Here is a 22,971-nt window from a genome sequence, read left to right as displayed (position 1 = left end):
TATAGTTTGCATTGAAATGAATTGTTTATCTGTAAATGAGATCTACTAATGAAGATGCACAAAAGTTGTGTATTAATGAGAAAAATCTCTGATGATGTAATTCTGACCTGTTCAAGGCATGGCCTGGTGTTCTCTCTCTCCCTCTTACTAGAATAGGGACCAAATCTCATACAGTTTCTGAAGAGTTATTCTGAACTTTCAGCAAGATACTATGTGTCTGTCACAGGGTGACTGCACCTGAATGATGTTAAAAATCAGAATTCATTTAAAATCACTGAGATGTGCTACTCCCACAAAAATACTTAGTCTTGGAAAGCTCACTGCTCCTAGATTTGCAATTGCATCATGTGGACATTACGCATTCATGTCTTATATGAAAGGAAGTGTTACAAAATTTGATTTTTAAGCAGCTCAAACCTAATCCTTGAGCCATCTTCAGTCACATCTCAGAGCACACGAAGGAAAAGTTAAAATATCATAACAATATAATGCTTGCATATTGTTGAAATATTTTTGTGACTCTTTACAACACCAGAATGGGATAAAGAAAGGCTGTAATTTAGAACCAGCCTTGAAGAGCATCCCTTTCTAATACTAATCTACAATTAGTACATTAGACACCGAAAATTTCTGATGCCATGTTATTTAGGCTATGAAATAAAAACCCAAAACCAAATGGTTTTGCATAACATAGAATTAGCAACTTTATGAAGCAGGTCTCTGTTTGGGTAACTGAGGAAGGTGCTTCCAGTCTGAGTGGCCACATGGAGACTGCAACTACAGCAAAGGCTACAGAGACCCTGGCAAGCAGACTGATGAACAAATGGTCTGGATTCACACTGTGAAGATAGTTTTGACTCACCTGGACATTAAATCAGGGTCAACACAACTGAGAAGTGGGTGAAAGAAAAAAAGAAATACAGGGAAAGATAAAGTAAAGGAGAAAAAAAATTAGCAGGTATAGATATAGCCTGAAGCAAAACATTGTTCCTCAGATTAAAAAAAGGACTTGAAGAATTGATACTGATGGCACCTTTGCTGCAAATAGCAGGTGAGTTATAGAATAACCACTAAAATCTGATATCTGTAAGATATGAGCGCAACTGTCCAGCGAGGCCTTCATCTTTTTGCCTTTTTTTTCGCTTTTTGGCATGTGGGGAGACAGGAAAAAGTAAATCACAATATTGGGAGAACTGGGTGAAAACAAATTGTTTGTTGAAATTTAAAACATAAAAGAGGGAAACAAACTAGGCTAACTGCATGTTAGCACAGCCTTTCAAAAATCAGTTGTGGCAGAAAATGCCCTTTCTGCATGTTTAGTTAATCCTTCACACTCTCCTTCCCTTGTACTTCTGAACAGGACATGCCTTACAAAAACTGCTTTAAGAGACATGAGAAGAGCCACAATGTGCTCTGGCTTAAGTGGCATTAGTCCACTCCTCTTCCTTCAGGTAATCATTCTCACTAGAGCCAGAAAGACTAGAGAAAAGATTTTGGCCATTTGCTCCCCAATAACAGGTCATTTGATCACGGGCTTTTAAGAGGTACTCAGAGTGACATCAGGCAGAGCTTCTGCCAGTTTTCTATTTCATCTACCAGTTTGCAGGGTTCAGTATAGAAAATTGTTCCAATGACTGGGAAATCCCAGACACCCTAATGCACACTCCAGCATTTCCTGATGATGGTACATTACCTATGTAACTCCAGGTACACATCACCTCATGCATTAAGAATGCTGGTATGAGGCACATGAGCCAAGCAGCAGGAGTTCACAAACCACAGCAGAGGACACTTGCTAGACTTCAAACTACTGGTGATGGTTTTTGTTTTTTTTTTTTTTTTTTTAAATTTGTAAGAGCCTCAGAAGAGTTAAAAAATGTCTAAGAACTTTCTATGACTGAGACACTAAACTAAGGGTGACTAAAGTGACTTGCCTAAAGTGATGGGCATATACACAATAAACCAGAAAAATATGGGTTTTTACAACTCCAGTTTACTTCTTGAACTTGAGAACCAGTCAAACAGGATTTTGTAATAAAAAGGAATCGAACCAACTCCTCCTGGGGGGCTTTGCTGGGAAGAGATCAAGTGCTCTTTCTTCCTGGCCCCATGGTGTGGGTGTCAGGAAAAGCTGCATTTTGGATGGTGTGTTCTTGTGACAGCTGGGGAAGGGATGACTCTGAACAAGTGTCTTCATAGATCAGAATGCTAAATTTTGCCTAGAGTTGTTCCCAGATTGCTTATCTGTCTTCACACTCATGGTTTTTTCAAATCACTTTGTTCAAAGGAGTTTAGGAAACAAGTAAATAGTTGAAAATGAACAGTCTAGAACTCCAAACCTTTGAGATTCAACTTCAAGAAACAGAGTTTCACCATGAGCTGTCCCCTCTCTTCATTCCATTATCTCATGCCTCTTTATTTGAGGATTAGAGCTATCCCTTCTGGCTTTGAAATTCAACAATTTGCTATATACACAGAGGCAAATATTCATCTTATACTCAAAACATATTTAAGTTAGCTCTAAGACCTGAATCAGCTGAAGGCATAAAAAAGCTGTGAGTCTTTCAAGGCATAAGTAACTAATAAGTTTAGATTTCTCTTGTGACACCAAGTTGATAGACACAAAATAAATTTACATTAATAAATGGGAATCAGAGTAGAAATTATTTCTAGATTACATTATGGCTGCTTAAAACATGATAAAATTTTAATTTGTTTTTCAGGTTTTGAAATAAATACTTCTGGATTAGTGTATAAAATAATACAAGCAATGTCATTTAAGTAGCCACCTTCAACTTTTTACTAAGAACATATTTTCATATGTATTTTTCCTTTCCCTACCCCAAAGTTTCACATAACTGCTGGAATTTATTCTGTATGCATGCATTCATTAATTTTTTAAAAATCTTATTTCCAAAAATAGCATTTTATTTCACTGAGATACGCATGTAGTCAAAGTGCTACGCTTCATGCTGTCTTTTCACTGTGTACAAAGGAGTGACACAACTTTCTTAAGGCCTAAGTTGAAAATGTACTGCAGCTCTATTTGGCTTTTTGTGCCTCTGAGAGAAAACTTCTCTGTCAAGGGAAAAAGCAAACTTTGATCTCAGGAAAAAAAAACCCAAACCTGCTTCAATGTCTGAAAATCATTGTGTTACAACTGTCTGAGGAAAACCAAATATGTACAAACACTAAGATGATTTCTCCTCTCCCCCTCCAGCAACGCCGTATGGAAACTCAAAGTGACAAAAGCAAAACACAAAACAGAGACAAAAAACCATCAGAGATTACTTGCACAAAGACACTTTGAATCTGGCATATGCAATATTTCTCAGTGATGATTTTTTATTCCTTTGTGGGTTTTTTCTTTTAAAAAAAATAAACTTGCTCAACTGATAAATGCTTTACATGGATCATACATAAAAAAAAAAAAAGGGAAAAGAATTCTCTGAAATAAGTCAAATTACACCTTTATCTGCAAAAAATGATTTGCCAATGTCATTACTCATTCTGTTTTGCTCCATTTCATTCCTTTACACAGCCACACTACGGTGGTAGCTTATTTCACTACTTGTTTTCTTATTTAGATCTTAATGGGAACGTTTTCTTGTCAGAAAACAACATATCCTTTGAAAACTTGATACCTCATGGTAACAGCAAGAGGGAGGAACAGAGAGACAGGGTTGTAATGTGTAAAAACTTCTCACGTCCCTGAGCCCCGTCTCTTGGTATCTCGCATCATCCCTTTATAAACCAGCAGATGAAAAAAAGTCTCCTTACAGAAAGATATGCTACAACTTCTAAACCAAATATGGTTGCTGCTGCTTTCTACAGGCTTTCCTCAGTACACATTCCTAGCACAAACATTTCCACATTTACATTTAGGCACTGAGGAGTGGAACAGAAACCTTAAGTCACTCATCATCCTGTTTTCCATCCCTTCTTCTAGAGTGCCTGGTCTCTCAAGCGTTCTCAACATTTTCATACCACAGAAAACAGCACAAATCAAAAACTTACCCAGAGAATATAACATGTAGTCAGCTCTTTTACTAAGATAAATTTTACTTATTTCTACAGGCCTCTTCCTGGATTTAAGTTCTCAGAGACGAGCAACAGACTTAGTTCTAAATTCTTATGTGTAGTGTACAAACCAAACAACAGGCAATAAAAACCTAAAAATACAGTCTTTCTGGCCTACAAATATAAAAACAACTAGTAAATACGAAAAGGGACTTTCATAAATTTTCTGAAAACTTCAGCTATGTCTAGGTTGAACTCCAGAAAACGAAGGTTGTTTTAAATGAAGATACTTCCCTGATTCATTTTCAGTCGAGACTCCCCATTCCCTCCCACACATAGAAAAGCAGCATATTAATAAATAGCTACTATATTTCTAAGACTAGTCACAGTCAGCACTGTAAGAAGCTTAGTGCAATATTGATTTTTCTTTTTTTTCCCTCCCCTTCCAAACAAAACAATAAATTTAATGCACTGGAGAAGTCTGCACAAACAAGACAAGTTTTCTTTACATCTATTGAAATTATTATGTCAATAATCTGGCATATTTATCAATTTATGGAGTTTGAATAGTTATAGCATCATTAAGGTTGCCTGCAGAGTCCAACACTAAACCATGTCCCCAAAAGCCACATTCACATGTCTTTTAAACACCTCCAGGGTTGGTGACTCCCCACTCCCCTGGGCAGCCTGCTCCAATGCCTGGTCACCCTTTCAGTGAAGAAATTTTTATTAATATCCAATCCAAACCTCCCCTGGCATAACTTGAGGCCAATTCCTCTTGTTACTTGGGAAAAAGAGGCCAAACCCCACCTGGCTACAACCTCCATCCAGGTTGTTGTAGAGAGCAATAAGGTTCCTCCTGAGCCTCCTTTTCTCCGGGCTAAACACTCCCAGCTCCCTCAGCCACTCCTCATAAAATGTGTCCTCTCCACCCTTCATATTAAATTTGACATAAAAAGGCACTGCACAGTTTATAGCATAGCTTCTAAAACTCAGGATAAAACTTGGGGGTGGGAAGGGGAGTAGCAATCCTTGTGCCAACGCCAGAAATAAAACCTAACTTGGAGACTGGTCTGGCTTAACTTCACATTTCTCTGATTGAAAAGCACCTGCAGGCAGGAATAAGAATTATCCCAAATAGCACCTCCATTACTTTAAAAATACATTGAAAAATAGATTTTAAGAATGAACTATTTGCATATTCCAAAAGATAATACATAGAAGCTGCTTAAGTACAGCTAAATAGTACACAAGGAGGAAAAAAGCACAATAACACAAGTGAAGATATATGGAAAATAGAATATCCATTTACACAGTATTTCGGTATCTATAAATAACTAGCACTTTCACTATGTTACATTAGATGAAAGAAAAAAATTGATTTATGAAAGTCCATTTATGTTCAGATTTCTCCACTTCTCCCTTCAAGCAACACTATCTACAATTCCTCTCTTGCTAAAATGGTGGCAGCCATTAGGAACTACAATAAATAACAAATCACGAACATAAACGGATGTAAGAACAAAAACTCAGCTCGTACAAAGTTGATTGTTTGTTTTTTTAAAAGTCATATATGCATATTCCCCCAGTCTTGGAGAAAATGCATGCACAAAGGACACATATTCAGAAGTCTAGAGAAAGAAAACCAAAAGAGGTGCTTATAACATATCAATTAGTAAGAAGTACACATCATAATTCTAAAATCTGTGCTTTTCACAACTTAAAAGTGCCTAAGATAAACAGTGGAAAACATGTTGTCAACCCAACACTATGTTAACAGAGGTTAATGGTTTCCTTCAGATATCTTTTTTTCCATTAATACTTTGAAATAAGACCATACATTTCTCCATTATGAAGATAAAGGTTGTGAGCTTAGGCTGCACGAAGAGTTGACCTATAATACAGCCATCCAGATGATCCAGGCTTTCCTGCAGTACTTTGTATTAACAGCTAGCCAGATTAAAAAAAAAAAATAAAATATGAGAGGCTTAAGGGAGCTGTTTCACAGTCTATGGACTGACTCTTAAATCAGGAGTGAGTGGATTACCAGATTGCTTTTAAATAATCTCTCTAAAAATACCACTTGAGAAGATATTTAATGGAAATACCTTGCTTGTGGGACCTGCTCTGAATTTCACAAAAAGATCTGAATAATTATCTCAACTCAGTAAAAGTTCTAGGCTTCTGGCTGTAAACAGACTGCAGAAACCCTGAATAATCCTCTGTTCTCCTTAAGATGTTAGTCACCTCTCTTGTTACTCCTCCTGCCCTGCACTTTTCTGTAATACATTAAGACAGAAGTAATGTTTTATATTCAACAAGACCTTCCAACTCAGAAGGCACCTGTTATACTTGGAAAAAAGATAAAAATCAAACAAAAAACCCCAACAAAACAAACCAAAAATCCCCCACAACCAAAAAGCCCTTAACAAAATTCATTTTCTTTTCAGCCAAAATTAATTTTATTGTCTTCCTAAACTCCCTTTCTAATTTACTCCACTATAAATTCTGCCTCTCCCTTCTCGAAAGCTGAAGAAAATCAGCTCTATATTCATACTCAAGATTAACCTCATAACACTTACTCTGAAGTAAAATTAAAATACCTCATTTTCACTGTATTTTTATCTATTTCCGTGAGCTCACAGAAATAATTTACCCTGACTTATGTAAAGGAACACATCTTTTTAGCCAGAAAGATAAAGACACTTTCCTGGGTTAATGGAGTATGCAGCTCCACTCCAATTCCAACTTGATTGTGTCCTTCCTTCCCCCCCACATCGTCCTGGTTGGCTTCCTACCTTGTACCTATTTCCCCCCTCCAACACCAATACAGAGCTGCCTCTCTATGACTGATACTCCATTAAATATTTTGCCATATGGAATCACACCAAGTGGGTTAGGGTGCTTTCAGGCTTTTTTTTTTTTTTTTTTTTTTTTTTTTAAAAAAAAACTTCAATAAGGTTGTAATAAATTACAACAGAAATGTAACTCCAAATCACAGCACCTGGTCAGTGCTTGCAGTGACACATTCCAGTGACAGTCACTTCCAACCCTAACAATTCTATGTTTCTATGAAATTTCAAACTGAAGATCTCAAAAGAGATCTGAGAAAGACAGGTCAGCATTTATAAAAGACGTTCTGATATGCTTTGCTGTGCAGACTTTACCACTTCTCATGAAAATTTGCTTAGATAATACCTTACCCCTGGAAGATCAATACAAATTAAACTATAATGTTGTTAAAATTCTGATTCTAGTAAATTCCTCTGTGTGTGTCAGATTGATGGCCTCAAAAAATTAGGACAATGAGAAGATTTTAAGCTAATAAGACCTTGTGAAAATAAGAAGCTCTTGAACTCATAAAGATATCTTTTTTATTATTCCAATGTCATCACAAAGTGTTATCTCAGCTTAAACTACATTGACTGGGGAATTAATGACACTACTGAGATAAACTCATTTCAAATTACCACAACTGCACACATTAAAATCCAAATTGAAATATATGCCTAAGGATCTATTATTCAGACTTTACAAATACAAAATGTCACCTGCTCAGTCATGTCTCAAAACAACAATTCCTTACTGAGTAACATGTGGGGTTTAATTCTATTTGGCTCTGCACTACTCAAAACCAGTCTGGGAAAGAACAATATGCAGCTAAAGGAAGGGCTGCTGATTAACAGATTCGTCTGCAGCCTCTTACACCAGCTCACTATAGTTTGATGTTGCTAAATTACTTGATTTGGATGTAAAGGAAAAACATGGATTGTGTCACCTCTCTGTCTCTCTTTAAAAGCCAGCCTACAAAGTATAATCAGGAAGAAATTTTTTGCTCTTTGGTAGATGGCTTTGGACAAATAACTCCATTTTTCTCTCAGTCAGGCAATTGGTGAGCCCTTTCCAGGCTCACCTGGAGTACAGACAGGCTGCAGAAAGTAGAAGTGAAACACAGCTGGGCGTGGTAAGAGGTTTCTGCTGCAGCTTCTTTTTGTCATGGGGGGTTTCAGAAATTAAGCAACTTAAAATGAGCACTGACAAATTATCAACATCAAAATTGCATGAAGTACAGTGACCAGTAGGGAGAAAAAGCAAAAGCTTTAACATGAACATCATATTTGAACCATTTGAACAGGGCATGTCTGGCCTTTTTTCCTGCCCTTACACACAAAGTTCTTGCACAGATTTAGTTTTTATCAGGTATATCACTTCTGTAGACACCTGGCAGCAGGAAATGAGTGACCTCCTGCACCAAGCATTTCATTAGTGACACTGAAACTTGGAAATAAACATTACTCCTCTGCTCTGTGCCGTGGCAGAAGCCAAGTTTTGTGTGAAAACTACATGTTATTACATGAACACATTGAAGGAGGTACAACAGAGGGAAAACCCTCCAAACAAACCCTCTCTCTCTCTCTCTCAAAAAAGGCAAATTATAATGGAGACCTGAATGATGGACTTTGGTTTTATCTGTAGATCAACTTCACATTTACTTGAAAATCTGAAAATACTTTTTTTATTTAAGTTTTGCATTGTGTTTCCAACAAGGACCCAGAGAACCAGATATAGCAAGTCTACTCAAGCTGTCATTCTGAACACAGTGACAGACCAAAGCTTCATGTGAATAAGAAAATCACATACATATCCCCAAAAGTGCTCTCTGCTCAGAAGAGAGAACCAGCTAGATAATTTTTCCTCTCTGAAAAGGCATTTTGAGCAAAGTCATCTCACAATGGCATTTTTACATACCTTGAAAGGCTGAGTTTCTTCTGAAGCCCTAATGATTAACAAATTGTTTGTAGGGTGAACCAAGCTTTAGAAGATTTTAAAGATAATTATAAGTATGTAACATTTTAAAGCACAAGATTATGTAAAAAGAAAACATTCAAAGCATTTTGTTTGAATCCAACTTAACCACAGCACTGAACATGGAAGATGGCTACACTTGATTGCTTACACACTGAATTGAGCAAAGAAATCTCTCTCGTAGATATAAAAATAAATTTTCAATATATTATCAAATTTACACAAGTTATCAAAATTCCATACTAACAGGCAAGAATATACTGTCCTCTATAAAAATCTTAAGTTTGGACAACATCTGAAGACTCATGTATCAATATGTACATTTATATGCCCTCCCAAGAAATTTGAGATACATTTTTATGGCAGAGCTTTTACAGTGCTTACATTCTGAATTAAAATAGCAATAAAACTGAAAGGGAACTAAACCTGTTGCTTTAAAATTTATTTGGATTCCATGTGAAGAAGCTGAAAGCAAAATATAATTTAGTAAGAATATTGTAGTCCTTATATCTATTTTTTCAGAAAAGACAGCTAAGTAAAACTAAATAAATGTCATCTGTAAATAATTCAGTTATCGTTTACTGAAAAGAAATTCTGAATTTTATAGCTATGGAGGGAAAAAAAGTAATTATGAAAGGAGAGAATAACAGCCATGCTCTGTAGAGTTAGAAATCCAGAATATGTGAAAAAAGCATTTCATAATGATATTAACTTTGTCATAATTTTTGTAATAAATTATCATTTTGAAAAACTGAAAAGAGAAATTCCTCAAAAAACCTGTGCTGAAAGTGTAATAATCATAAGATAGACTGTAAAGCTTTAACATAGAGGCCTGTTTTTGTGATTTTTCCTCAAAACAACAATAAAGCAAAAACAAAGGCTGTCAAAGAAGCAGACATGAAACTCTAATAACTCCGTCACCCCAACTATTACATCAGTAGACCAGGCTTTATGCACTCATACATGGTGACAGAAAAAGCTGTTCCAAGCCTCAACTCTGAGCTGTACAAATCACACAACATGCAAGTCAACAGATGGAGTCTTAGGAACAAAGCTTGAGACATTAGCAGAAGTTCCAATAACAATATCACCACGGTTAAATGATGGCATAATAATAAATAAAATACAAATAAAAAATATGAGTCCCATCCATAGAACACAATGTCAGAATGGTTTGATACACTATAAACCTACTCCACTGATAATTCTGGCATATCTGATACCCAGCACATGTGGGAACAAACTAAGGGAACATCAAGATTACTTTGAAAGACCTTGATTTAGACTCTTCTCCCTCCCGTCCTGGAAAATCCCACCTGGATTTCACTCCATGAAGGCAGTGATTGAACTGTTGATTCTTCAGCAGTTCTGAGGATGCTGCTGCCCATGAAGGTTTCTGTTTCAAGGTTCCTGACTTAAGAAGCCACGGTGTGGACACCGACACCATCACATACATAGATTGCTGCTACTGACCTTTTTACTGATGTATTTAAATAACTTATAGACCTATGGAGCTTTATTCCCTATTCTTTCAAGGAGGATGTACAATCCACTCCCACAACAACAGTATGTCCTAGTATTTGGACAAAATAATTTGTGAAGTGAAGGTGGAATAAGATAGGCTTGCATGTGTGTGGCTTAGTTTCAAACTCTGAGACAGTCTTTCTCTTTAAGTGCTTTTCTCCCAGTTGGTCTAATGTGTTTTGAGCAAGTGTAGAAATGTTTCAATCAACTCTTAATGAACAACAAATATTAACAGCTTGCACTTCTAGACCTTGCAGAAGAAACTCTTGAAGTGATTAATGAAGACTAATATATATATATCTGGATTCTTCCTACTGCCACTGCCCGAGCCAAGTTGTGAGTAGGGGCACATGGTGTAACACACAACCAAATTGTAGGTGATCTACCACTAAGTCTTTGACAAACTGTAGGTAAGATTTCAGATTACACACTTCTTGTTTCCTACCTTAAAATGAACATAATTGTTTTCTGTCAGACTGCCGTGAAATTAAAGCACCCACCAGAACTGGCAGCACATTTGTCAGCTGCACCAAGGAAGCATATTAAGAAGGATGACTTCAAACTGCCTCTCCTAAAGCTGCAGTTTGCACCAACTGAGCTCTTCAAGGTTGTTTATCAGGAGGAGTCGACTGAAGTGAGCAAGTCTGAGGAGCATTTGCTCTTGCAAGGCCACGTTTTAGGTCATAGTCTAAAAAGTCACCAGTGCACAGGAGTAATAAGCATTAGAAAGTGTACAGAAAAAAGTGTAAAAATGCAAGTGATTTGCTTGCAAAATGCCTAGGAGAACCAAACTCTCTTAGGTTTAAGCTAATTGTCCTTGTTCTTCATAAAATTCTTTTTTATCTAGAACAGGCAGCAATAAAAGTAGTAGTTCAGATTCTGTCTAAAGCAACATTCCCATTTATATTGTAAGTTATGCTGTATAATTTTTATTTCAGGTTTTAATCGATATTCTTAAAGTAAATAGTACCTTCCTTTCCCTGATATTCGTGCTACTGATACAATTTTTGCACCGTTCCTGTTCTCATTTGTCAATACTTTTTCAAAAGCCTTCTGTTACGAAATCCCTTAGTTTAAAAGTAAATAAATGAAAAAATATCCAAGTTTCTCTCTCTGAAATACTCAGAGGAATATATGATGCATAGCATTTTACTTTTAAGGGTAAAGAAAGAACAAGGTCTCATCACACCAAAGCATTAGAGAAGAAACTGTTTTGGTGCATGCTAAAAACCCTGATGACTAGAGAAGGTGGATAAAACTACTGTGTAAATAAACTAGCAAGTGGGAAAGAGGAAGCTTAACAAATCTGATGTTAGTGAAACAGGTAAATGTGAACCCAAACAGTAACAACATCAGTCAATGCTCATGATTGCAGAAAATGTTCTAGTTACTGCAAATAACTTTCTAGCTATATATGGAGATACATATATATACATATATATGTGTATATAAATAATCACAAAAATTGTTTTGTAGGGAGGAAGAATTGCTCTCTGGAGTCCTAATTAAGAGTTGTTTTACTGTAGAAGAGTAATGAAAAAATAGTGCTAGAGGTTCTTGTAGGAACTAATCCCCATTTAAACCAATAGATACGAGTTTAAGCCAATTTCAAATGAAAATGGAAGCAAGAAAATTCTTGTTAGCAAGCTGAAAAGGAAGACCCTTACAGTGGCATAAAACATTAAGTATTGGTGCTATGAAGGATCCCTAGGACCCAAAATGCTATTTAAGGCCCCTTGGGTTGGATCTTATGTATATTCAAGGTAAAAAAACAACTACCCTTGCTTGTCTAAATCTAGACAAGCAGATGTATCTTGCAATATATGGAGAGAACTTGGAAACAAGTTCACAGAACTGGCACAGCTTCTTCACATGTCCTGCAGGGCTGAAATGAGGAAGAAAATAGAAAAAGAAAATTTAGAGGAAAGGAACAATTTACAGTTGTCTACAGCTTTTCTTCAGGGGTCAGATAGAAAATGAAGCCAAAGGAAAATGGAAGGATACACAGAGAGAACAGTTTTGTAGTGGTACGTTCAATATTATTTTCAGGAAATACATGTGAGCCTTTACACTGAAGTTAAACATTGTCCAGTGGCTAACAACAGTGGTTGCTTTATTTTCAAGCTGAGATCAGAAGATTCCTGTAATACTGTAGAAGTATTATAACAACTTCTATTAGTCCTCGTTTAGCAGTCGAGGAATTAAGACTCAAATCTCAAGCCCCTTTGTTATTTCGTAGAGGGCTAAAATTGACAATTAGGAATTTTAGTCAGATACGGGGTTTTCATTCTGGATTTGTTTTCGAATCCTGATATTACGGAGGGCAAAAATCTATGCCCCAAATATTTTTCCACGTACTTTTCTGGTTTTAATTTAATTAGATGCATATTGTATTCCGATATCACTACAACTACAAAGAAAAATACTTCAGTAGGAATAGAGGTTTTTTTCATATTATTTACAATTAAAGGATTATTTCACTATTTAATATAGACACACACTGTAACTGCTGAGGTCCTAAGTGTCACTTAAGTTCAGACAATCAAATGTGCATTGTCTATGCTGATGTCTTCACGGAAAATTAGATGTGAAGAGATAAACCCTTAAAGAAGCAGCACATGTGCTCCTACTAAAATATTGTGCAGAAGAACTTGGAATTTTTTTAACTTCCTAAAGTCCCATGACATCCTCTGACCAGTACTGGGCAGTCTCAGTATTGAAGTCTCTGCTTAAAACAAGGGTTGGGTTGAACAATTGACACCTACATGGGGATTGTTGAGCTCTACTTGCTCTGAAAAAAGAGAATCTAGACACGGCATAAGTTTCAAAACAATTGCTAATTTTTTACTATTACTATTGTTTACTATGAAACAAACTGGCCTTCCAGAGTGTTCATTCACTGCAGCAGGATGTTTATCATTGTTATTCTCATTTTCAGCCAAGCATATAGAGTTTTTCCTTTTCTGGGTTAAGTCTTCCATGCCAGATGCACACATGAAGCCCCAGAGATCACTTGTAAAGCTGCACAGAAAACCAAAGCACAGACTGGAGGAAAGAATGCTCCCCAAGGTTTTTGTTACAAGCAAACCAATTTACTGAAACGACAAAACTTTCCTATTCACATTTAAGTTTGCATACATCACTGCTTGCCAATACCAGGATACAAGTAACTGGAAAGAAAAATAAGACTTTGGTGAAAATTAAACACCTCAAACACGAAAAATAAGAACCACAACTTTCAGGATTTTTGCAGTGGTTTCCTACAAATACATGTAAGAAGGACAGAGAACCACCCAGTGTGGAGAGTGAGAGAGGGGAGAAAGACACAGTCAGTGTTCGGTGTTCAACGGGGCACAACTTCCCTCAGCAGGGAACTGCACGTGTGTATGAAACACAAATGTTGCTCCAACACAAACTGTAACTAAATATTATTCCAGATTTTCAAAGAGAAGTTCCAGGACACATTTGAGAACACAAGTTTCCACTCCTGACACAATGTTCTGTAGATGCAGTTTGTTTTCCCACAAGGCAAGCAAGGCACTGAGAAAGCAGTGCTGTCTTTATTCTCAGAAAAAGAAGGTATAAGATGCTTATGGGAGGACCTAGGGAAGCACAGAGGTACCTGGAATGTCTTCTCCAGGTATTGTGAAATAAGATTTCTACTTCTTCTCCCACCCTACAGGAGGCTTTTCTTTCTTACCCCCAGCATTCACACAAAACTGGAAGTTAAAGAATTCATTTGTCACTGTATTTGCTGAACTAGATAGCAGGATGAAACACACATTTTAAGTACACAGGGCTACCAGCATTCTGAATTTATATGCTTCCTCTGCCAACATTTATTACAATCTTTTCACCTTTACATATAGCAAACTATTAGGTAGTTACTGAAACATTTGCAGTACTCAAAGATACCCAATATTAATTGCTCAATCAACCTGCATTGACACACTGGATTTAACATGCCACATTGAATTACTGATCATTTTTCTAATCTTACCAAGTCAATCTGGGGCAAAGACATCTGCAGTTTAGCTGGAGTATTTTTTAAACACCTGCTTCCTTAACTATTGTAGTATCACTAATTTGAATGGATGCATACACCTCACACCTTGCACGTTTTGGTGCCTGATTGCACACTTCATAAATATTTATTTCATTAACTCCTCTTCGCTCCTGAGAAAAAAAATCGGTATTTTATTGGAAATAATAGTTTTACTAGTGTTGCATGTACTGAATTAATTCGTTCTGTACTGAACTTGCTTTAATTCTTTTTAAGAAAACAAACATGGCATTTTTTTGAGTTTTCTTCTGATACCAAGAAAGAGAACATATACCCCTACAGACATGCTTAAATCCAGTGTCACCACTGCCATATGTTCTCTAGTTTCTTAATCAGAAAAAGATGTTGTTAAATATACTATCATGGAAGAAGGGCAATACACATTCAACAGTCCACTTTGACTTTATAAAACAAATTATTTAACAACAAAAGTAGAAGAAATACTGTGCTAAAATGTCTATACTTTTCAAGTGGTTTATGATCAGAAAACTGAAATGATGATTTTACAGCAGACTTTCAGCCTTTTTTTTTTCCCCACGAAACTATCACAACTGCTATACAGAACTTGTCACACCACATGATGAAATTGTGATTTTTAGTATAAAGTAAGAACTATTTTGCAAAGAAATTGAAGGAATGCATACGGTAAAGAGCAGCAAGCATAAGTAGCTTCAGAATTTTGGATGAAACTAAGAACAACATTCCACTTTTAAGATGACCACATGGAATTGTAACTGGTTGATTAAATGAGATTAACAATTGAACTTCCTTGTAAAAATTGAGCTTAAGAAGAAAGGCAACAGTTGTGTTTTACAGCTTATGGACAAAAAGAAAGTACTACTAGCTCTTATAATTTCTGTGATTTGATAGGAGAATGTGCCTCCTGTCCCTGTGATTTGTCCTTGCCTACCTCTTTAAGCCTCTGCTTTTCACTAAGAAGCAATGAAATACAAGTCAACTAATCCCAGACTGCTTCCTGGCAATTAATAACTGAAATAAACACTATACTAACGAGCTATCTTAAGTAAATTCACTGTGATCCTAAAAAGTTTAGGAAAGTAAAAGAATAGAGGCAAAATACAACCCAGTTGCATGAGCCATGGCTCACCACCTGACAAACTTGCAAAACAACAATTAAAATACCTGAGCTGTAAATAAAAGTACCCTGAAATAGAGCTTACCACATTTTTAAAAGTTACTTCTGTTACAGTTAGGAATCATCTTGATTTTATTTTCTTGTCTTACAATACAACTTACAGACAGAAAAACAACGCATATCACCTTTTTACTAAATCTGTAAACGCATTTGTGCTCTAAACTTCAGCGTCGTGATAAATATCGGGGATGTAAGATGATGTCAGATCATTTTATTTCCCTGCCAAGCATTCTGCAGATGAGAAAACGAGGGCCTTGCTGCCAATATTACTTACCCATGAAGTTCAGATAGCTCTCCCCTCCGAGCGCATGAGTAATGAGACGAATCATTTTATGAAGCTGTATTCCGCGATCGATAACGGGCGTAAGAGGCATGAGCACACTCATGTTTGTGTACATCTCTGCATCCATCAGTCGAAAAGCCAGGGTCTTATCACCCACAAGTGCCTAGAACAGTTCAAGAAGACAGAAGTGTTTCTAATTTTTTTTTGTTTTGTTTTTTTTTTACAGCAGGTGCTCTATATTGTAAGGGAAGGACTTGCAAGATGGGTGAGGAGCCAAGGACATGGCTCAGGGTGCATGATCTAGTCCCTGTTCCTAAAGAAACCTTCCTGCCACTGCCTATGATCACCAGGTCACAGCAACCTCACCTTCTAAGTACTGACCCTGTGTGTTGTGTGATGTGCAATCGTGTGAGTGTGACACAGATCTAGGCTGAGGTCAAAAAGAGGAAGGGTCTAAACTGAGGCAGGGATGTCCATGAGCTGAGCCTCAACTGGATGTCAGACTCCAGTGTCTGTTTTAACCCTCCATGTGGTTACTGGGGCTCCCCAGACCGACAGGATAATATTATTATCGTTATTATATGATAATAAACAGCTGTCTAACCCCCTCTGACGTCCTACATTTCACCTGATGAGATCAAACTGCATCATTACTTCTAAGAACTTTTTTTTTTTGCCTACAGATAACAAAATGTGACATGTCAGCATCAACTCAGTAAGTCACAAGTGACCTACCATTTGGGAATTTTTATAGAAAACACAGAAAATGAGAAAGCAAGCACCCCAAGTGAAGTTCCTGGAATGTGGAAATAGAAGGGTATTAACAAAGCTCCTGATTTAGAGATGCAGAATGAGTACGAAGCATTCATTTATATGCAATCAAGAAGGTGATTGGTTTCCTGTGATTTCACACAAGAGAAAAAACAAACTAGTAATTCTGTCTAAAAGCAGTGACTGAATTACCAACTTGCTCGTGCTTACTTCTACTTGAGAAAGGCCACACAAATGCTATTCTAATATACCATCGTGCAGGTAGTTGAAAATGTTTTGAAGCAATTACGTGTAAATAGCTAATTTTTGTTCAATTAGCCTAATTTTCATTTTATACTCTTGCATGAAAACTCACTAAATTCCAAAGGGACAGATGAATTGTAAGCAGGTCTGGCTGAAAAGCACAATCATCCTTTAGATTTCCAACTGACAATATAAGAGACAACCTACAGATTATTCCCTTAGGTAAAAAACAGATTTTTAAAAAAAAAAATTAAAAAATTCCTACATGACAATGACAAGAGTGAAGATTGCAATGAACTATTCTCTGGACTCAGAATGTGGCATTTGTTAGTGTCATTTAATATCCCCTAATCTTTCTATCCAAAGAGAAGGTAAATGTTCCCTATTCTTGTTTTCTATGACAGCCATGATTTTACCAGATATATTTCCCCCTTCAGTGATCACTTTGCTACCCTGAAGAATCTTACTCTATTTAGTTTTCTTCTGATGAAAACCAATCCACACCTGCTGACCTTACCAACTCTCTCACAGCACTTTTTCCAGATATGCTGTATATCCTTGGAGACAAAGGACCAAATCTGCCTCCAACATGCCCACGAACCATGAAAGACTCCAGGCGTGCTGACTGTGCCCTTTGTTCTCCATTCCATTCATAATAATTCCAGGACTGCATCTGCTTTTTTGACAGCAATTAGCTTCAAGCTGCTATTTTCACACACTTATAACCACAAGCCCTTGTACTCTGACTGGTAATAGTCAGTTCATAGCCCATTATAAAATATAAGAAATTAGAATTGTACCCTCACATGAGTCACTTCCAGCATCTTCAGACTGGATTTTATCTACACTCCCATTTTCTTTCTCTACCCTCCTTTTCATGTATGAACCTGCAATCATTTTTTTAATTAAAAATAAATAGATTTTTCCCAAGTATGAGATTCCAAACCAAAAACACATAGCGATATAGAAAACAACTTAATTAATAAAAATCAGCATAAAATAAAAGAACGGCAACAGTAATGCTTTATGCCATGCTTTAGGATGAAGAACCAGCTTTGATAAAAGCAAATTATCATACAATAATATAGATTTCCAAGTAATTTCTGAAGTTCTTTACCAGGATCATGACTCTTGTCTCATGCCTTAAGTGAACACTGTAAGAGTCTGAGATTACAATGTAAATAGGTAAACAAAATGAATGTACTGAATGATAAATGCAGAATTCTCTTTTTAAAATAAAATACAGACTTTGTTTGGAACACTTCTGTTGACTTTTATTATAGAGGCACAGGAAATAGAATATCAACTTCTATGTAATGAAAAAGTTGAAGGTAGTTACTTAAGGAAAAAAAAAGATATTAATTTCTAATGAAAGGTTTAAATTCCTAATTTTATAATTCTTGACTAATGTTTTCTGACTGTTCAGAAAGAACCGTCAAAAAGATTGTGGGAGATGAGTATTATCCAAATCCATCATTATTTTTTCATTTTTCCATACACAGAACTATTACTGTTACTGTGTTTTGAACCAAAATGTTATAGAATATTTCTTTTAGGTCTCAAAAGAGGATGTTTGCAATCCTTTTAGAGAGGAAAGATCTTCATGAAGGGAATACAACAGTCACAAACACTGATTCAACGAACAAATTTTCTAAATTGGGATGTTGTTTATGCTTATCATAAACAGTGCTCCAGATTGCTGAATGGAAACAAGATTTTCAAAAGCATGGATTACACACCTTCCTATGTTTCATGACAGACACAACAAGATGCTACCACTCATTTCTTAAAAACAAAACACAACTGAAAAATCAACATTACCCACCCACTCCAGGCAGGACTCCTTTATTAAAATGAAGGATCTAAACAAAATAAAAAACCACAAGAAAACCCAACAAAAAATTAAAAAATAGTAAAAAAATGAGCAGTAGTCCACATCTACCTATCTCTGAAATGCTTGCCATCCTTCTCAACTCTTGCCTCACTTTGAAAAATAAAACCCACCAAACCTATAAACATTATCTTTTACTTCTTATAAATAAACAAACAGATAACATACCTGGTCATGACTCTCTGCATAAGCAATGTATTTTTCTTCATACCGTCTGTTTGTTAATGTATGCACAATATTGCCCATGTTCCAGTCTTCATCTTTCAGCTCCTTAATTATCTGCAGGAAAACAGAAGAAAGATCCCTGAAAATTTATTGCTGTTTTAACTAAAAGCAGTAGCATTATCTTGGCACAGAAATGTCCAGTGGATTTTGAACTGTAGTAACTCAAGTTGTCCTGTTCTCTTTTTGAAGTGATGAGCTTTCTCTGACCATCCAAAGATTTTTCTTTTTTCCTTCTCAATTCTACTACATAAATAACTAGAATAATTTGTTTCTCCTATACTTCCATGTGGAAGCATGGACATAACTTGCCCTCTATTGCATGAATCCTCCAATACAGCAGGTAATGTGATTGATAGGACCTGCAAGAAAGCACTGCACCAAAAACTAGGGAAAAATATGTGGGCACACACCTACCTGGTCCACAATATCAGGAGATGCAACCCTGGCACACGAGAGCTTCCAAATACTTCTTAATCACTGGGTTGTGTGGTGCCTCCTGATTTTCAGCAATTTAAATTAAGTCCCTTTAATAGGAATTTTCTGCCTCATATGACATTATTTCCTCCCTCTTCTAAATCTGGTTTTATTTCAGTGTTAGCCCTTTCTTTTTTTCAATACTACTTTATAAACCTCCATTGATCACTACAACTTAAGTATATACACATAAATATATAGACATAAAAATAAAAGTGATAAAAAGGCAATAACACCAAGATGGCTAATATCATGCTGTAAAATTTAACTTTCTGATTCTAACTGGCCATGTACTCCTGAACAGTCGTGTTTTCCTTTCCTTGTTGTTTTTTTGTTTGCATTTTGGGGGTTTTTGTTGTTTTTTCTTTCCTGAGTCCATAAGTTCTGGGTCTGAATACATCCAGGTCCTTAAGCAGCACCATATTATGTAATACACATATCTTTAAACTGAACTAGTACAGTCACAGAATTAATTAATGGAATCCTTCAGTTTTAAAACTGATTTTAAAAAGTTACCTAGAAAACTTACCATTAACAGGTATACACTTAAAAACTGGAGGGAAATGAGAGCAAGCAGTCTAGGAGAGCTTGATAACAACTGATAGACAACTGGTTCTAAGTGTCTCCCTTCCGATCATTTCAGCTTTATTTTTCCCCCTCAAGAAATGTGGTACCAAACTAAGCACATCACCTTTCTTCAACTCCATGTTCTCTATATTGTGGCTGCTTATTTGCAGTTTCCTTAGCTAAAAGCTTCCTGCCTACATCACACAACATTCTTGTGCAATTAGCACATTCCTAAAGAACTGGAGTTCTGCTGGGAAACAGGCTAGACTACCATAGCTGACCTGCAATCCCATCAGCATCCCACGCCTGGCCCATGACAAGGACACGTTTAGGCTGGAAGAAGTGAGATTTTCTCCCATTAAAGAACAGAATTTACTGCATCATAACTATGTTTCCTATCCAAGTATTGCAAATTAAAATAGGCAGACCAGAGCAGAGATTGCTAAATCAGATTATCCATTTTTTTGTACTTGTAAAATTCTAAAGTCTGGGGTTTTTTTTCCTATGTAATATGAACTTGGCCACTTGCATTTTGCCTACCTGGGAAATTGTTCATCTTTACCTATCCTAAAGCGTGATAAGGAAGTTGAAGGTGTAAAGAAAAACAACAACAACAACAAAAAAAATCCCTGCAAACAAACCCCCCCACTTCGAAACATCACAAAGTATGTCTTGTTGCTACAAAAATCTGAGTCCTCACTGCACTCCAAGATCTAAATATTTAAATACGTAAATTAGACATTCCAAAGTTTAAGGATGTTGTCCCTGCTGGAAAAGTTGCCAAGTTTATCTCCTTAAAAAATTGGTTTGAAATCTGTTTTTTCAATTGGCTCTTCACCTCCTAGTTACAAAATTGAAAGATGCTGAAGATAAGTTAATTTGTTCTTTTATTTTTAGCTACTCACTGTATTTATTGAAGTATTAGAGGCAGTATAAAACATTTATTGCTTTCAGATCATCATGATAGCCCAAGGGATTTCAATGTTATCTTCCATCTAACTGAAAAACCTTCTCCAAAACATCAGATTTGAGATCTTTTTCAGATCATTTACTGGTTTTTTTTTCTTTTTTTGTGATTCTCTGTATTAAGGAAAACGTGATATAAATCCTTGTTGTAGTCAGTGTTTATTAGTATATTATTGTTCTTGAAGAGCACTTACAGATTTTTATTATTCTTTCTGTAGCCCCACTGTACCAATTGCAGGTGTTTGCATAATTCCCTTGGGTTTACTTTTGTTAAAACTTTCAGCTCTATATTCTATTCCAAGTAACACACACAGTGCCAGGAGGGTTTGTTGCATGTTTTGGGGGTGATTCTTCAATATTTATATGCATATGATTAACTTATTGTCTACCTGTTCACATTCCACATAGATTCCACAGCAGTTGCAAGATAGAGGTTATTTCAAACAGATTGAGTTTAAGTGTATTGTATGAAGAAAACAAATATCAGATAGAGTGAAAATACCAGCCTGAAAATACCTCACCTGAAAACCTCCATGATATCTGACAGCTCTCGTTTCAGCCATTAATAGCTGTGCTCAAGCTTGTCAGAATTTATTTCAATAGGACATTAACAGCAGAGAAAGTAACATTTGTCAGTAGGATTCAGAAGTGTCTGTGTGTGAGAAAGACATTGCTCTGAAGAGCAGAATGTGTTTTGGAAGAAGTTCTTTCTCACCTGTATCCACTTATCCGGGATAGCCATGGCCAGCCGGTAATCAAAGCCCCCTCCTCCCTCTGCCACAGGACGACAAAGTGCTGGCATTCCAGAGACATCCTTAAATAGATTAAAAAAAAAAAAAACAAACCCACAGCATAATTTCTATGGCATTTCAATTATTAGCTTGTATTTTCTATCATACGGTAATACTTGTATACAAACGCTCTTTAAACACAACTCTATAAACACCTTCAGAGACTCACCTGGTTAAGGGAGATTAAAAACAATAAAAAACAGCCATTACTACACCCAGATTTGTTGTTTGAATGCAAAAGCTACAGGGAAAAGCATTATGACTGCTCATCAAATACTCTACCTCAAAATACTTTAATAGAGCAGATATTTGAAGGGGAAGAGACCTCGGTAGATGCAGAGTTCGAAATAATTAGCTCTCTTGAGCTCCACGTAATCAATAGAAAGTACAAAGTAGTCAACAAAAGACAAATTAAACCTTCATTTTGTTTATTGATATTTTGCATAAAGAATGGCATGAAAAAAAAGGCTAAATATTAAGTACAGTAAGGAAGTAAAATACGATCCCTACTATTTCCCCACTGTGCAAAACCAGAATAATTGATCAAGATAGCCCTGGAAAGTGACGTGCTCTTTGCATAATTTTTCATCTTCATGTTGATGGAAGCTGACCATTCTTAAATTTGTAATTGCAAGTTCTCCAAATATTTATTTCACCATGTTCTGAGGCAATTTTATCGCACAGCATTCTCTTGCTAAAGTTAGCTTATCTGGACAGAAAAGGCAAGTCTCCAATAATTACAAAATATCCATCATTACTCGATGTTATTAACTTATGTGGTGGAACGACTTTTCGCTGACAAAGGTTATGGATTATCATATACCTCTCGCATCTACACATGAGAATTTATGGAATTAAATACTGACTAGAACCAGGGCCTAATTAGGCAGCTCATTCTGGTTTTCTGGATTCAATCCAGTTTTCAATCCAATTGCTGCACTGGACTACTGAAAAAGATATTTGCAGTTATACACATACACACACACACACTGACATAAGTAAGATCAACCACATCACCATGAAGCTCATGGATGGCATGGAAGACAGGGCTGCCATCCACAGGCACCCTGACTGGCTGGAGGAATCAATCAACAGAAAGCTCAGGAATGTCACCATGGGCAGTTGTCAAATCCTGTCCCTGGGGTGGGCGACCTCCTGCATCCAACACAGGCTGGGGAGCAGCTCTGCTGG

The 22,971-nt window shown here is 36.4% G+C and overlaps 1 protein-coding gene across 2 annotated transcripts in view; it reads right to left on the bottom strand.

Moving 5' to 3' along the window:
* GBE1 (1,4-alpha-glucan branching enzyme 1) overlaps positions 1-22,971 on the bottom strand; it is a 145,564-nt gene that overhangs the window by 29,280 nt on the left and 93,313 nt on the right. For both annotated transcript variants that reach the window (XM_064643963.1, XM_064643964.1), the window contains exons 10-12: positions 21,705-21,803; positions 18,926-19,036; positions 15,844-16,015 (exon numbers count right to left, since the gene is read on the bottom strand). In XM_064643963.1, the coding sequence (XP_064500033.1) occupies positions 15,844-16,015; positions 18,926-19,036; positions 21,705-21,803 (382 nt within the window). The remainder of the gene's footprint in view (positions 1-15,843; positions 16,016-18,925; positions 19,037-21,704; positions 21,804-22,971) is intronic.

Source organism: Pseudopipra pipra, chromosome 2, assembly GCF_036250125.1.
Source record: "Pseudopipra pipra isolate bDixPip1 chromosome 2, bDixPip1.hap1, whole genome shotgun sequence".
NCBI classification, from domain to species: Eukaryota; Metazoa; Chordata; class Aves; order Passeriformes; family Pipridae; genus Pseudopipra; species Pseudopipra pipra.
This window is presented reverse-complemented; position numbering and strand designations above follow the sequence as displayed.